General features: G+C 31.1%; 1 protein-coding gene across 1 annotated transcript; it reads right to left on the reverse strand.

Annotated features, from left to right (window-relative positions):
- Positions 1-1,820: 1,820 nt before the first annotated feature.
- Positions 1,821-3,025, reverse strand: LOC119683254. The gene is made up of 4 exons (XM_038096893.1): positions 2,902-3,025; positions 2,269-2,804; positions 2,120-2,202; positions 1,821-2,010 (listed from the first exon to the last, which is right to left on the reverse strand). The coding sequence occupies exons 1-4, from the start codon at positions 2,971-2,973 to the stop codon at positions 1,904-1,906; spliced, it is 798 nt and encodes a 265-aa protein (XP_037952821.1). The 5' UTR covers positions 2,974-3,025; the 3' UTR covers positions 1,821-1,903.
- Positions 3,026-17,845: the final 14,820 nt, after the last annotated feature.

Below are 17,845 nucleotides of genomic sequence, written 5' to 3' on the forward strand. Positions count from 1 at the left end.
ATTCAATACTGTTCGAAACCTCTCCTATAAATTTTTTTTAAGTAACTATTAACTTAAGTAACTAAATTTTATTATTAATCAATTGAATTTAAGGACAGTACGGGTCTGTTTGATGTATTGTCAAAAAAAAAATTTTTTTCAATATTATTTAAATATATTTCTATATAATCATTATCATTCTTTTAACTCTTTTATAAGATCATTTTTAAGATTTAAGTTAATTTACAATATATATTATATTTAATTTCCTTCGTGAACTCTCAAACCAAAGTAACAGGTCAGGCAGTTTTTTTTTTCGTTCAAAGCGGCTTGAGTATCTTTTTCATAAATATTCACAACTGTACTATATAAAGCAAAAGTAAACAAAAGTATACAAAAGTCTGTGTAAATAAATTTCAAAAGATAAAATCTACCAAAAGCCACAAACACCAAAACCTTGCCATAAAGCCACGAAAGGCGAATGGAAAATTCATGCGGGTGCAACAGTTGAGATGGTTTGGCAAATCCGAACTGGCTATTGTAAGCTTCTGATTCGGATCCTTCTGATGCAAAATTGCATGTTTTGATACAAACTGTGCAACTCTTCAATGGTGACTTCGGTAAAGTTTATAATCACAAAATCATTTGAAAAGTTTTAGCGCATAAATGCATAAACAATGCAATGGCAACCCCAAAGTGAAGGAGCGACTGCAACTGCATAGCAAGAATAACTGCAACAGCCTCGGTAAAAATAATGAATTGTTGCCAATGGCTGCTTTGCAATGCTCCTTTCAGCTTTGATGTGGTAGTTGCAACAATTGTTGCTATTCATTTTACAAATTTCGATAGAAGCACTACAGTTGAACTTCCGATTCTGCCTAAAGCTCCTACTGTTAAGAGAATTATGAGATTGTAGGAGGTGTTGCATTTAAATTGCTTAACTGTGTTTATAAGGAATATAGTTACGTTAATACAAAAACGTACTAAGAATTTATTTCATTCTTATTAGAAAATAATTTTTAAATACTTTAAATAATACTTAGTTAATAATGAAAAGGTTGAAATAAGAATGAAAACACACTAGCTGAAAAGCATCCGTATGGTAGAGATAAGTTTTGACTACTCATTCTAAAGGAATCGACAAGCTCGAAAAATAATCGCAGAATTGATAATTTTACTGTAATATATGCCTTGATATTAGAAACCGAGATCAAATATAACCATTTTGTACATATAAAGTCAAACGTACCGTGCTAACATATCCTCCCAAAATTACTACTCCGTTAAATCATGGAATGATATGCAACCCTAAAGAAACTCTGCATTCAAGTTAATATCGAATAGGACCCTTAGACAATAGAGGTCCATAGACTAAACAAAATGAATTTTGTGAACTAATTAGATTCTATAGACTGTGCATCCATATCTAAATTGCGATATACTCTTCGAGAATATGTAATTGCATACTTGAACGACGAAATTATATTCTTAGAAAAGACTTTCAACACCCGATGTGAGCTGATAGAACTAAAAGCGAACAGTAATTCTGCAGGGAGTAGGAAGGTGAGTTTTGGTACAAATCTCACAGAGGTCGCACACAATCTTCGACTGTTAATGAAAGCGTCACTACATCATCTAAAATTGCGGAAGATTTAAGATTGTCTCCGATGATGATTATTGATGTACTGGACTTGATCGAATTACCTTAAATTTTTTTAAAATTTTTTTTAATTATATTTTATTATTTAATCATTTTCGTTTTTATATATTCTAAATTTAAATAATATCGATTATTTATTTTGTCTACTTATAATTATATTGATAATAAAAAGAACTTTAAGTTAACTGAAATCAGCTGAATATTTATTTACAAACTTAGTATAATTTAATAATTATGACTGAAATGAAAGCTACAAGTAAATGCTTAAATTAAATTCTTGTCATTTGGAGTATAATCAGATGGATTTCCAAAATTTTCTTCAAAGGCAACAAGTTTAGGTTCGACTGTATCTTTAGTTTCTACAATATGATCTATAAAATCAAGTAATTCATATTCATTAGTCATTGATTCATTGAGTTATTCATCACACTATATTACATCTTAGAAACCTAACAGATGAAAATAATTCACCATTATTACCTTGAGTTGGACAATTATTACCAGTAGCGGATTTCATAACAGCATGTACTGCTTTCTGAAGCTCACACACGTCTTGTTGATTTCTATAACGATATGTGTATAAATAAAGTTTCATAAATGAATTCTACTTAAAATATTTGCATATTAACCCTTGTGGTCCAGTAATTAATAGATCAATGGTTTTATTTGTGTTCAATTTATATTTGCCACTAAAAAATCTAAACTCTGCTTTTGGGGCACCAAAATCCATTCCAACATAATCATTTGCTTTGATATCTACACTAACCTTTTCCTGCTTTAAAGGAACCTTAGATTCTAATTTACATTGTTGACTTAGATCCGTATACTCAAGCGATGTATTGTTACATAACTCAATGTCAAAGAATTCGATTAAGTTGAGTTGAAGTCCATCCTTTTTGAAGTATCCATGTTTAACAGTTACTTCAGTTTCATTATTCAAGTTCTCTTGAATGATGAAATCAGAAAGACATAATCGCTTTAATAATTGAGCAGAGTTTTTAATATCATTATTTTTTGCATATAAGTATTGGTCAAGCGATAAAAGATCAATGATAATAGAATCTCCGGAATCAGTCCACTTTACGCAATCATGCTCAGAATTTGCCAATTCCCACAAGTTTTTAATAAACTCATTTTCTATAGTACATGATTCCGTCATAGGGTCCTGCGTTTGAAAACAATTTATTTGATATAAATTTAAAATAGGTGCTAATGCAAATATATATATATTGCTATATACTTTACTATTATTATTACCATACCGTTTGACCAATGTCAGCGGAATCAGAAGAGCAAAAGAGGCGTTCCGCCCAGTCGTTCACGCCTTGGTCCATTACGAATTATTCCAATATATTTCTTTTCAAGAAAGTTTATATGCAATCGCAATGTGTTGAAAATTTTTTTGTTAACAGAAATAATTTTAATAAATGATATATAAATAAATGCATGGTCTACTGAAATTGATTGAAATTAAAATTTATTTAATTAACAATTGATCAAGTATAAGGTGTTTTCCAATGAGATGTTGTCCTAATGACAATAAAGATTACATCAAGAGTTTCGTTGTCCCTTTTCTTCCTACTTTTTGATTTAATTAAGAATGTCGAGATAAAACTAATTGATTAAAATTTTTATGTGATTGTGTGTAGGATTTATAGCTACCATCTCAATACTATTACACTTTAATCTACAATTAGTACATTATGTACTAATTCATCACACTTCCAAATAGAAATTTCTATTAAAAGGACAATTCTTTTGCGGAACAATTTTTCTAAAAATTTTATTTCTCATTATTATCCGATAAAAAAACATCTTTTCACCGGACCCCACTCTCTACAAACAAAAACTTATTGACAATGACTATGCATCCCGAAGAGTTTTTCACTGTAAAACGCTTACGCTAGATATCAATCTTCAAAAAACAAAAGTTCGCTGACGATTATTGTCCATTTAAGAGACTTTTCAAGTGAGAGTTTCAAGAGAGTTTTTAAGAGTTTTCATTGTAAGTTACTAATTGCCGTATATCACTCTTCACTATATAAAAGTTGACCGACCATTAATTTATATTCAAAAGAATTTTTACTCATAATTGATGTTGGGTATCCATTCAAGAAGGTTTTTGCTGTTAGCCTCTTTTCACTATATTGTGAACTGACAATGAAAATGCATCGAAGAGAATATTGCACTGTAAGTCTCTTATATTAGGCATCACTCTTCAACAAACAAAAGTTGGCTGACGATAACTATCTATTGAGGAGAGGCTCCATTATAAGCCTTTAATATCTGGTCTCTATTGTACAAACTTCCATTCAAAAGAGTTATTACTATAATCGCCTTTTGGCTGGACACTACTTTATGCCTCTTCAAAATTGTCCATTCAAGAGAGTTTTTACTGTTAATCTCTTTTGGACAGACAGTGTTAGGTGTCTATCAAGAAATTTTTTACTTCTAATCTCTATTGGACACACACTTTACAGATTCAACCTTAAGCACTTTTTATCTGAATACCACTCTTGAAATCTTCAAAATTGATTGAGAGTAGATGTCCATTTAAGAGAATTTTTACTGTTAATCTTTTTCGTTCAAATATCCAGAAAGTTGTTACTGTTAGTCTCTTTTGAATAGATCGTGTTAGGTATCCATTCAAGAAATTCTTCACTTTTAGTTTTTTTTGTTTGTGTACATAGGTTAGAGTTTTCACCGTGAGCACCTTTTAGCCAGACACCACTCTTGACGTCTACAAGTTGGATTAAGAGGAAGAGTGGATTCAAGAAATGTTAGTCCACTCTTCAATAAACAAAAATTGATTGAGAATGTGTGCATTTTTACTCCAAAATATGAACTAAAAAATTATTGTTGTACATCTTTGTCTAATTTATTACGCAAGGATAGCTCAAAGGCATAACCTCAAATGGAAAAAAATGCAACAATCAGTTATAGTTCACCTATCTAAAAATGGCTACAACTAATACAGAGTAATAATTTATATATATTTATAATTTATATATACAAAATTTAATTTTTATAAACGCTTATTTTCCTAAACTAAATGACATCCAATACAGCCGTTCAAACCATTTGCAAAGCGTTTTCGTTATAATTCTAAAACTGAAAATCGTGCTCGAACCAATGTCAGAAAACAATAAAGCCAATAATAAACTTTGGTCTCAATGTTCTTTGGAAATAATAGAGAAGCTGTAAAATAGTCTCACATAATAAACAAAAAACTAAATAGAGAAATAAAAAAATTAAAAATCTATAAAGAATATGTACTTAAACTGCTGAACGGGCGCAGCATGCAACATTGCAGTTTCAGTTTTGGTGGCGTGTATTGAAATAATTCTCGTCCATAAAACCGCAGAGAAAATTGCATAAAAACTGGAAAACTGAAGAAGGCAGCTATGCTTGGCACCACAATTCGCTCGGGACTCAAGTTATGACTCTATTAAGGCCGCAACGCCTTGCTAAGTCTCAGCGGATTTGTACCTTCACGTGCGCTAATATGGTAAGCCATACACACGCTCGTCCAATGATTTTATGTAGCCTTTGCACCATAAATGTCATGGAAATAATAATGAACGTATTTTAAATGATTTTCTGCTGGTGGTCAGGAGTTCATAACATTTTTAATTTTCTCTGTTTTTCTTAGTTTATTTTTATTTTCTTTTTTAATTCTCACATAAAAATATCAATGCAATACTAAAAGAGCTCTATGGGTTCTAACGGAGGAGTATTCTTATTCCTATTTGTGGTTATTCCTAATTTAGTGACAGCAGACGGCTGTTGGGTTAACCGAAACAAATATTTTTTTTTGTGGTTAAAATGCAATTGAAAGAATATGGTTAGGAACATTTTGGTATTATGAATATAATAACCTCATTGGTTTCAGAATATTGTTTACCTTACATAAGTAGATATCTTTGTGTTCCGTGTTGAATAAAATAGGACGAAAAAAAATGTTTGCAACTAGTAAAAGAAATTAGTTGTAATAACACAGAACTAGTAAAAAATACCACCTACTAGTTGAAAACTTAAATTAGATAAAAAAATACGATCGGTTTATTCTAATGATATATATAGGATTAGGCGATTGAATAGTTAACAATGTTACATATTCAAGCGACCATATATTTTTTGTATAAAATAATTTATAATTTTTTCACGTTATAAAAATTTATGAAAATAATCAAAATTTCGAAACCCCTTCACTCGAGCTCGATGTGACTACCTTTTGCCTTGACTAAGGCCTTCAAACGGTTAAAAAAATAAGTTGCATGCTTCACGAATGTGATTTTCCGATATTTTAGCCCACTCCTGAATAAAGACTTTCTTTATCGCATCCATATTGGCATATTTTTTTGGCCCTTACCTTGCTCTCCAAAATGGCCCAGATAGAATAGTCCATCGGACTTGCACCAGATAAATTTTAAAGCCATTGTGTAGATGCAATGAAGTGTGAGTTTTTAACCAATCTTGGTTCACATAAACTATATCAGAACGAGACCGTTGCCGAGTCTTGTTGACACGTTCATAGTGTATGACTGAAATGTTTGTGTGCCCACGGCTTTAAATCGCATTGACCTTCACACCAGACTTGATGAAAACGATTGGAGAGCGTCCATTGGCGATCACAGCTGCACATATCATTACTTGAGATGGAAAATTACTTAGTTAAAGCAGAGATGACAGTTCTTATCTTTAACTGAAAATAGTTAGAGCAGAGATGACAGTTCTTATTTTTAACTGAAAATAGCAGATCTCTGAAAAAGCAGAGATCTGTCATCTCACAACACATAAGGTGCAATGGTTGATTATATTCAATTTGGATAATAACAGACTAGTTTAATTATAGATTAGAACAGATTTTAAATAGGTTTTAATGGTAGTAAATAGTAGTAACTTATTGTATATATATATATGATAAATATTTGTGAATTTTGTGTATATATATCATTCCAGCCTAACTGGTAGCTTAAATAGCTAAGCAAAATAAACTTCACATTATATTAAAGTTAAATGATAAAGTTTATTTAATTCCATTGACGAAAGTTGGCCAGAAAGACATGTTAGCGCAAGTCATGTTGTTATAAATCTTGTTTTAATTAGTTTAATGATTACATTTTTATTACATACTTAATTACTTTCAATTTCATTCTAGGCTCAGATTTATAAATCTTATGAAGCAAGAAGCCGGCAAGCACTACGACAACACAACAAAACACAAATAAAAAGGAGGAAAGTTCTTGCCAAGTTGGCAATCGAGTAGTGGTTTAGAGTTTTGTCGGTTGATTTACTTCAATTTAATGAGTTTGTAATAAGTTTTCTGTTGGAAATTCAGTAGGAGGATTGTGTGTGCGGCACCCTGGAATCCATTAATATGCGTTGTTGTAATCGGCATTGCTGCTATGATGATTGTGTGGTGTTGGTTTAATTGCCAACTGTTGCTTATTGATGCAGTTACTCTAATAAAGCTGGCATTCGTATGCCAGTTCCTTTGGTTGTCGCAATGTAGGTTATAGGTATAGTTGCTCCATAATTATGTATGCTTCCTTGTCCGTCAGACTTTAGGGCAGACATTTGTATCTGTTTTTAAGCTTTTTCATTGCAGTTGTCAGTTAGTAACATTTTCTTTTTTATTTCATGTACTCTTGTTGTACTGATTTGAGCTTGTCATCATGTTAGTTTAGCTTGTTTAACCCACTTCGCAAGTTCTCATAAAGATTTATAAAGTTTTGTTTATACCCTGAGATTTCTGCTACTTTCAAGATATTAAGTGACTGCTAATGAAACTATTATTACAACAATTACATTTACATCCCATTTGTTTGGATACATCAGTGGGTGTATTTCCCTGTAATCGTAAATTAAAGTTGAAGCTAAAATAGGTTATACTTAATCTTTAATTTGTTTTAACTGACGTCTTTAACTATTTTTAACAAACTTTTCTTCAATGAATGTTGAAAACATTTTTATAGTTTTACTTTTTTTATAACATTTTACTAATTAATAAATGTATTTAAAGACTTATAAACATTTTTATGTTTTTGCTTACAACAATTGTATTATTTTTAATAAAGTTCTTAACTTTATGACTTATTAATTTATATTCAAGAAATCAATTTCGAATGTTCAAATTTTGTTTTATATAATTTGAACAATAATGAAGCTTAAATTAGGAATATTAACTTAATATGACACAAGTAAAGATATTTTATATTTATTCTAGATATTCGTCATTTATTGGGGATTGACACCTTGTCGTAGTTATGAGGTTTAGTGAAGGCAATGAATCCAAGGGCGATGTCAATGGTAGCATAGCTACTGGTAGCATCATCTATACCGGTGAGGTCAAGGAGAATTCGAAACTTCTCCTAAGACCAATTTACAACAAATCCTGATGGTCCTTTTATACCCGAATTGTTATCAAGTAGGCGTCTGTTCTCCAGTTTAGGAGCGGCTTGCATTTGAATAGGTCTTTGGGCCCATCATTCATGAATCTCTCTAAAAATGTCTATATACTATGGAATTAAACCATAATGGAAGTATTTCTTCAAGAATTACCCGACAACAGTTAGCTAATTCTCCTGCTTAGGCAGCTAGCACATTGCCTTCGGAGGTGTTAATTTCAGGTTATAATGACAGCCCAATGAATGTAACCAATACAATCAACTTAAATTTTAATTTAAACTTTAATTTTAATGTAGTCCTCTAGACAGAGGAAGAGACTACGCATCTACTGTGAGTGAAGTTTTTGAGTTAAGGTCATTCAGGGACCCCTACAGTGACACTGTACCATTAATTTTCAATTATTTCGTCTCTTGTTTGTAAACGCGATTTAGTGTCTAAAGCATTTTTGTCTATGACATTTAGATACGATCAGAATTAAGGACTTTGTACTTTCTGATGAAATTTAATTTCAAGATCTGTCGGATATCTGAACTTTGAACTACTTGGAACTAATCTATTTATAGAATTTTTATTATTAAGACTTCCAGACATTTTAAAAGCAGAATGTTGTCTGCCTGAGCTAAAAACTGCTGCTGTTTTAATAGAGAAATGCAGAAGAGTCAGTTGCATTATCAAAACGATCCATTAAAAAAAGGTCACCACTCAAATCTTAAGTTCCATTATCGACCTAGTATTGTTGTGCGATGGATACGTACTGTACAATAAATAGGTGTAGTTTGATTTTCAGGTATGGAAGCTCTTTCATTAGGTTTAGGTTAGGTATAGGTTGGAGTGGCGGCCTTGTATCCCGAAAAGCCCACTTAAGCACAAATAAAGGCCCGTTGTGGTACCACAGGAGTTACGTTATTTGTATATAGATTTTAATCAGTATACATTTAACGCCGAAAGAAAAGTAACGACTCCCCCATTATGCAAAGGAAAACCAACCTGACAGTTCTATGAACTTGGCTAGGTCCCTAACATTACAGGATGACTTCATTAGGTTTACATACATGTAATATTTCTTTGAGTGCGAGCTCCTATAAGTTTAATATATGTGAGTATATGAGCATTTAACTCAAAAATGTTTCTGAAAGTTAAAATCCAAACTAAATGTTTTAATATCTCTAGGTACATATCTATATATGATATAACAAAATTCTACTTACATTTTAAAGTTTTGTAATTTTAATATTTCAACACTAAAAATGTGTTGAAAATTTGAATATGAAAAATTGTCAGTATTATTTCAGGGAAATCACCTACTTTTGTTTGTTAATAATAAATGCCTTTGGATAGATGTTGATATTGAGCTTATTTCATAATATATACGAGTAGTATGTGTTGCCTTGTCAGGTATCCTTGGTGTCAAACATATAACATGCCTTTTTGTTATTGCTTTCAGAATATGCAGAAAAATATTCTTTGTTGCATTTCTGTTGTCGCCAGGAGCAAGAAATGATATCAGCAGGATGCAATTTTCAAATGTTAACACTTTCTTTGCATTTCTGCACAGCTACATGCAAATCATATTGAAAAGTTGAGAGTTGATGTGTGAATATAAGTTTTCTATTTTAAATTTATTTATTTCAAATATAATAAAAATATAAATCTACTCTGGCCTTGTTGAAGTTAAAACACCGTACATTTTCAATTTAAACTTTACGAGCTTTAAGGATGCTTCGAAATGTGGGATAGAATAAAGTTACTTAGTCAATCTGTTCATATCTGAGTACTTGTAAATTTGATGGATGGATGAGTTGCAATTTTTTTATAAATATTTTTAGTAGAACAGAGATATGCACTTTCAAAATTTTTACAACTTTAATTCAATAGATCTTGTAACATTTATTGACTTTGATACTTTAGTTAAAATATACCATAAGAAACAGTTTAAATGATTATTCTTTTCTTCCTAGAGACTGAAACGAATAAAGCAAGAATGTCAAAATTGACTTCTGTAAGAAAGCATAATTACTTAAAATACTTAGTTAAGAAATTAATCAATAATAGTTGATTCCTTATATATAATAATAAAGCTAAAAGCATTGAGTAAAATATATTCCTTAATTATGAACGATTGTAGACGTCCAATGTAACGAATATCCAAAAGTTAGTTAGTGCAGCTATTAAGGAGCTAAGGACATCCACTCAATTCCTCCTGATCTTAGCTGGGCATCGTCCTGACAACGTACAGGACGGGAACTGTGTGACCCATTACCAGACGGGACCCTCGTGGAGGGTTCAGTAGAAGGATTTTTTGCCATCCATATCCAATTTAACAAACAATAAAATTCTGTCGTTGACTGCACATTTATTATATAGAAAAATAAGAGATTTAACGCATACTGCAAAAAAATTAGACATCCATCTACTGTAAATGGATAGGTATATTCAACTGGTTGGTACCATAAAGTCATACATACACAGGTCTTTAACGATATAACTTAGGGACTTGCTTTATAGATATGATAGTCATATTGAAAGCTGCATGTTCATTCTGTCAGCTAATTTGCTAATTGGCAATGGCACACAATAACCTTATTGTTTAAACACTACTTTGAGGTATTACTGATGCCGTAAGCAGCTGCCTATTTAGTCGTTACCTTCCAATATGAATCGTACCAAACTATTTCATGTGACATTGCTTAAAGTCGGTGGTCCAACTATTAAAATTGTGCTCTCTGTTAAGCCTATGATATAGATATGATCAGCAGCTTACTTGGTATTTTTCATGATTCTATATCCAGGGACCTAAAACGTGCGGGTTTTCCTTTTGATCTTAAGTGAAACTAGCTGTTGTCTTTATAGTTACCTCACAGTCAATATAAAGGTTCATTTTTGCATTTATTCTCATGCATTGAGTATAGAGCTGTTCGGCCAATGAATACTTTGAAGACTATGTACTAGTCTAAGAGATAGTTCAGAGCTAATTCGTCCATTCAAATACGACGAGAGAAATTGAGTTTGTTCGCAAGTTATTTGAACAATCATCATAGCCTCTATTATCATCTTATCATGGATCTGTCTGAGGAAACAGAATGTCGACTCTGCTGATAAGTTGATCAGACTTCTAGTAACATTCTTTGGAACTATCCGATTTTGAAGTGGCTCATCATCTACCATCGTCTTATGTTAAGATGTCCTAAACATTCATTCCTAAACATTGGTTTGCATTCAAAAGGTTGAGTGTCTTTTGTTCAATTAGAATTGATAAGCTGCACGAATGGTCAACCATGATCGCGGTGTTCCGTTCTGCTAGAAGCTAACACAACATTCATATTCTTCTCTAATATAATTTTTACTCCGCTGCCATCTTCGAATCACCTGCACAACTCCGTGAAGGGATCCAATGTACTGTGCTTTTATACCAGACCTATTCGCCATATTTCTATTTCAATGATTAACAAGAAATTTTTCATAAAATCGCATAGTGTTAGATTTTAAAGAATTGTACTGTAGACGAAATTAACAGTTTTGAATTGATTCATGTGCCTTATTATTATTAACATCCCTGTTACTTCAAAATTTATTATATAGATTCAGCAATGCCTTGTTCTCAATTTTATGTTTCGTGTGATTTTCACTTATATATTTTCCGATCAATATCACTTTTATATATTAATATTACTTGAAATTGTTTTTTTTTTATCTTTAGTAATCAACATAGCAACCGCTTATTAAAGCCTTTTTCGTACATATAGTTCCTTGAGGTAATCTGTGTACTTGCATAGCGGTTGGATATGATTAAAATCTTCCATCTTTAAGTATTACCTACACTTTCAAGAACTGAATATATTATTTGATACTGGAGTACAGGAGCTGAAAGTGTCAATATTTCAAGATTTTTGAATTCAAGTTGATTTTTCTTGCATTTCAAATAAATGCTTCAAAAATTTTACAAAAATAAATATTTTAAATATTTTGTGAAAATCAATGTTTCTTGTGTGTTTGAATATTGTTGTAAAAGCATTTATTTATTTACTTCAATTGAATTTTAAATGAGCTTCATTTTATTGCCTTGCATACTAATTTTTTCACAAACTTTTGCATCGTTTGTATGCAAATTTCATGAATTTGTACCGTAAATCACCTGCTGCATTCTGTGCATTGGGAGAATATTTATTACATTTTATTAACTGATAAATTAGAAAAATAAAAAGCAATTTGAAAGCAAAGTTCTTAATTAATTGAAAATTTCATTCATTTGTAATTGTAATTTATTGAATAATTATTAATTGAGATTGCTTATTCATCTCTTATTTACTATAATCCAAAATATATTTACAGTTAAGATACCAGACTTACTTTAGGGTAACTTGCATGAGTGAGATGCCATCAAAGTAGTAAATCTGTAAAGTACAACTTTAAGTACTAACAACTACATATATATCGTTTGTTGTATTTGTGATTTTAAAATTATTAAATCATAATCGTTATTTTTTTTTAATTTAAATTATCTGAATGACTAGATCTATCTCCAACAGGACTAGATTCCACTGTGATCTAAGGTAGTACATATAAAAGTACGAAGTACATATCCGACAATATTAGAACTATTAGTTTGAAATTCAAAACCAATGAATTTTATCGCAATATCACAATTTAGAAGTTATTAAAAGCATATAAAAGACGTGCATAGTCAACAGCTCCATTTCATTAGAATGTGCTCACGGAAATGAGGTACCAGTCATGTGGGTTAAAGGAAATATCGGTAGTGAATAAAACCTGCCTCTTGGTTTTTTTTACCTTTTGAATTTTCAATGCAAGGATAATGCATATACTTATTGACTGTGACCTATGTCGATAAGTGGATAGTTTCACTTCAACTTAACAGGTGGAGTGAGACGAACACTTGTAGACAGCCTAAACTCATGATGACAAAATCGATGAGCACTGATGCAATAAAAGTGTTTACCTATACGCGGAGCACCCTAAATTGGCTGACCTCATTGTTTACTGGATATGGAAACTTTTAGTATCACATCAAAAAGATAGCTCTTGTTTAGGAAGACTATGTGTAGACGAAACTTTGTGTGTCTTGGAATAGACCGATTACTGATACTGTAAGTGTTAAAAAACTATAATTGTTGATTGAAATTTCCATAAGCTGTGGGTTATAAGCTTATTCTAATTAAAAATCACAACTATTGTTATGCTTTTTTTGTGGTGAGGAGGTGGAATTTCTATGCATCTTCAGACCGATCGTCGTTGGAATGGTTGGGAAATTCATTGAAAAATTCGGCGAAAATTATTCCCCCTCGGAATCGCTTTAGGATTACTTCGAGGAAATATTTAAAGTTTAATTAACAAATGATGGATATTTGGCAATACTCTCGAAACAGCTGTATGGCCAACCAAAAACTCAATTAATTAAAATAATATAAATGAATTTTTGTTGTTCTAGTTCAATAATTTTTGAAACTTCTTTAAAAACTATGTTTGTTTCTGTTAAATATAACAATTGCTTTCGTTTTAAACTGACGTTAAATTACAACAAATTTATTTCTATATCTGAAAATCAATCTTTAATTTGTAAATTAGTCTACCATATTATTTATTATAAATTAATTTGAAAATTGTATGGCAACACAGTTCATATATGCTAAGCCTTCTTGCTCCTAAAAATTTACAATAATTATGTATATTTCATTCATCTGTAATTTAACTTAACAATAATATTAAATATAAATAGTGATTAAAGTATGCAATTTAAAAAAAAATAAAAATTAACTCTATTAAAGAATAATAATAATAATATATTTTTGCATTAAATAAGAGACGACACATTAAATGTGCTCCCATTACAGTTAATTTCCTCACAATTATAATAGTCTTAAAGTTTCTTCGCATTTTTAACCAATGGTTGCAATTATCCTTGTATTCGAGAATCGATTTAAATCTCATTTTGCATAGTAATTACACTATTCGATCCAAAATGCCAGACGGTAAACGTCAATAAAACGGGAGCATAACAGGGATTGCATGCCAGCTTTTAACTTTTATTACTTTTTAAAAAATGCAGTATTAAAATTTATTAATAAAAGGTTTTTACACACATATTTAATTACATTCTTACCGCAGTATATTGCAAGTGTAAGAGACCCGCTGGATTAAACGTCTGTCCCTTAGCTTACATTATTATTAATAAATTTTTTTTACTTTGAACACTTTTTTGCTTATGCAAAGCTTACGCTTATGTCTGCCGGAATATTACTTTTCAAAAATTTTAGTCATACCAGTAGAATCGCATCAATTTCATCGATTTGTGAATATTCAAGTCCACCACGCTCCGTGGCCAGTGGTTTAATGTCCAAGGACTGCATACAAATGCTTCAAAGGATCGTATCGGCTGGACGTGTGCGTTCGATGTGTGTCCAACGTGCTATAAACTGGATTACAGTTTCATTTAAATTTGCATTTAAATGAGTACTTCACCAATCAAAAAGCTCAAATGAACCAACGACCACAAAGAAAGATAAACAAAGGCGTACCACAATGCAACATATTCTGTAGTGTTTACACGTTCACCTAAGTGCTTACACGAGTATGTGGTCCATGGGAATGGCACCACTACCAACCGTTAAAGGTTTTCAAATTGGTTTTTCATTCCATACCATTTTATTCACTTTCAATTTTCTTCCCTTTATTTTTCTTGATTATTTTATTGTAAACTTTAATGGATAAAAATTATTGTGGTTTTACTTAGTACGAGTATTAAGGATGAAATTAACTTTTCGTATGAAAAGGTCCTTCTTTTTGCATTTTCAATTTATTAGGATTGGAATAAATTACTCAGTAAATAATCATCAATGAATGACGCTTCTAATTAAAAAAATAATTTCTATTATTTTACAGATCAGTTTAAAAAAGAACTTGTCAGTGATATGATCTTCCACTGGAGTCGAAGAAATAAAAAATAAGATAGAAACTGTGACGAAAGAACAACAAACTGCCTTTTAAGTTATGTTAAGATTTTAAGGTATTAAGACCATTAGATTTTAGATTTTCAGATTAGGGATATCGCTGTTTACTAAAAACAATTTAAAAAAAAATTCTAAAAAATATCATCCTCACTGAAATTATGGAAATGGAAAACGAATTGGGAGTTATAAAAAGAAAGACCATACTTTTGCATTTTATATGTAATAAGACTTTTAGTCGAACTCATCACGAGATTCAAGATTCCATTGTTAACTCAGATCAGTAAAAATGTTTTATGAAATATAATGATATAAATAGCAAGTTATAAATGCTTATACATCCAGATTAACATGGCCAATCTATAATAATAATTCTATAATTCCGATTTTGTAAGGTAATTATTTAACCTGTAGTGCCCTGTCAGAATTTCCGTAATGATTCTTACATTATTTATACCAAGTGCCATACAATCTTTAAATCGTTGTAAGTTGAAAGTCTCTTCAAGCGATTTTAATTGCAATAACTCTAATCTATTAGCACAGAATAGCACAACCTTTTTTATTTTCAAACCCACTGTGTTTAAGTGAGTGAAAAGAAATTAACTTTTCTACAGTTAAAGAATGGTTCCGGGTCTTCGAGAAGCGAGGCTGCCACTTTCTCGATAAGCTTAGCGTAAATTGAAGCAAAATATTTCAGGAAAGCTTTGAGTCCCAAAGCCCTGTTTTATACTGTATAACCTAATGAATGTCAACTTGGTTTTAAACAAAACATGAAACCACAAAATAAGTTTAGTGACTTAAAAATTAAATTCACAAGATTTTTTTCGTTATATAGCACAAGTATGTTATAGAATTCAACATTAAGACCTAATGTGTAAAATTATTTTATATTTTTATATTTTATGCTCACAAAAACCTTATAATTTTTTAAAATGGTAACTGAAGCATAGAATATTCGACAGTAAAACGACAAACTTTACTTTACCCAATTCTGTGTCTAATTTACACAGCCAACTTGCCAATTCCACCAAAAATCGTCATTCCAACCTTTGCAGATAATACAGCAATCCTTACTACTGGAAATACCATATAGGAATCAACAGAAGCAACGCAAGGAGCAAGGAAGGAAAAGAAATTCATCCATATAAACCTCTCAAATAAAAAAATCGTCTATTTGTTGATAACTATGTCCTGAGATCGAATACCACACTTAAATACAGCTAAATACCATGACATGAACTTATATGTAAAGTTGACATAGAAAAAAAATATAAACATATAAAGAAAAAACGAATTGAGCTAGAATCAAAATATAAAAAATTATATTGCCTTCTTGGGAAAAAAAAACCCGTCTCTCTAAGCAGTAAATTAGTGATATACTCGCAAGGCTTAGCTCCGGTATGGACGTATGAAATCCAGTTATGGGGTTGTGTACCAAAACCGTTCATTCAAATCATCCAAAATTTCTACAACAAAGTCCTAAGAAATTTAGTCAACGCTCCGTGGTTCATTAGGAATACGGGTCTCCATCGGGACTTGAAGATCAAATCTGTAAAGGCAGTAAAACAAGAGCCGTCTCTCAGAGTAATGTTCTGTATTCAGTGCTATAGTTAGCCGTTTTTCATTGATAAATCGAGATTCGCTTTTTGTGCAATTTTCACTTTTGATTGTTAAATCTGGAGTGAAATGTATTACACTCGAGATTAATTTATATCACTCTAGATATGTTGTCAGAGTAACTAGATTACTCTGAAATTAACAACTGTTTTATAAGACTTAACAAATAAAATGTGAATTTATTCGTTATATGTTATAAATTTATGAAAAATAATATATAAATATTTACTATTTACGAATGACATCTTCAGGGACCTCAAGATTGGTCCCATAAAAAAATACATAAAGGATAGAGTCCTGAAATTATTTGCGAAATCTGACAGACTTACTAACACCGCGTTATCAAATCTTAGAATGGTTACAGGCTCCTCGGGGAGATATGCAGATCTGAGGTCAGTTATTGCTTAGCCTGATGAAGTGATAAACAATAATCCAGTCAAGGCGCAAAGAGGGGTTTTGTAGAAACCACGCAGTTAATAGAGAGTAAAAGTGCTCAGGTGCACTGACTCAACTCAACTAGCCTCAACATAACAAAAATGTTAGATTACTCTAAAAATGTTCGATTGGACAACAAAATTTGATAGATCAAGTGTAAATCTAAATCAAATCCAGATGTACCAATCGAAAGCAATATTAGTTAATATTTAGATCTGTTTACCAAGTCTTACCGTTGCTCTTACAACTTTGCTTATAACAGAGCTAATTTTGAATCAGAAAAAAAATCATTTTTGTTTCTTATAAATATAAAGATATAAGATATAAGCTATAAAATATAAAGAATATTTTAATGTATAAAAAACACTGCGGTATAACATAAATATTAGAGAAGAGCAATCATTATGTTTGCATATATTTTAAGTACTAACTCTGGGCACTCCCTATCTTTGTAGCGTTTATACGCAAATTACGATGCGTACCGGATTTATTACAGTAACAATCGCGATGAAGTACCTAAACAGAATAATTGACGAGTATAGAAGGTTTATGTTAATAGTAATATCGATAACGTATTTAAACTCTGTGTTCGTGGTGTTGACTTGGTCAAGTTCAAATGAATTTTAAAATTAACAGATATTCGCAATTTTATTGTTAAAAAATATTGTGCGATTTGAGCTCATGAAGTAGAATTCACGCCTGGTTAAGTTCCAAACTCGGTACACAGCGACGGGAGTTGACCAAAAATAGCATTGGAAACTTAGAAATTTTTATTGTTTAT

This window comes from Teleopsis dalmanni, chromosome 2, assembly GCF_002237135.1.
Source record: "Teleopsis dalmanni isolate 2A chromosome 2, ASM223713v2, whole genome shotgun sequence".
In the NCBI taxonomy this organism is placed as follows: domain Eukaryota; kingdom Metazoa; phylum Arthropoda; class Insecta; order Diptera; family Diopsidae; genus Teleopsis; species Teleopsis dalmanni.

Excerpts from the sequence above, each read along its gene's own strand:
- LOC119683254 (XM_038096893.1), bottom strand. The coding sequence starts at position 2,973 with ATGGACCAAGGCGTGAACGACTGGGCGGAACGCCTCTTTTGCTCTTCT. Across the intron at positions 2,805-2,901 it reads CCGCTGACATTGGTCAAACG|GACCCTATGACGGAATCATG; the intron begins GTATGGTAATAA and ends TTTCAAACGCAG. Across the intron at positions 2,011-2,119 it reads TAATAATTGTCCAACTCAAG|ATCATATTGTAGAAACTAAA; the intron begins GTAATAATGGTG and ends TTGATTTTATAG.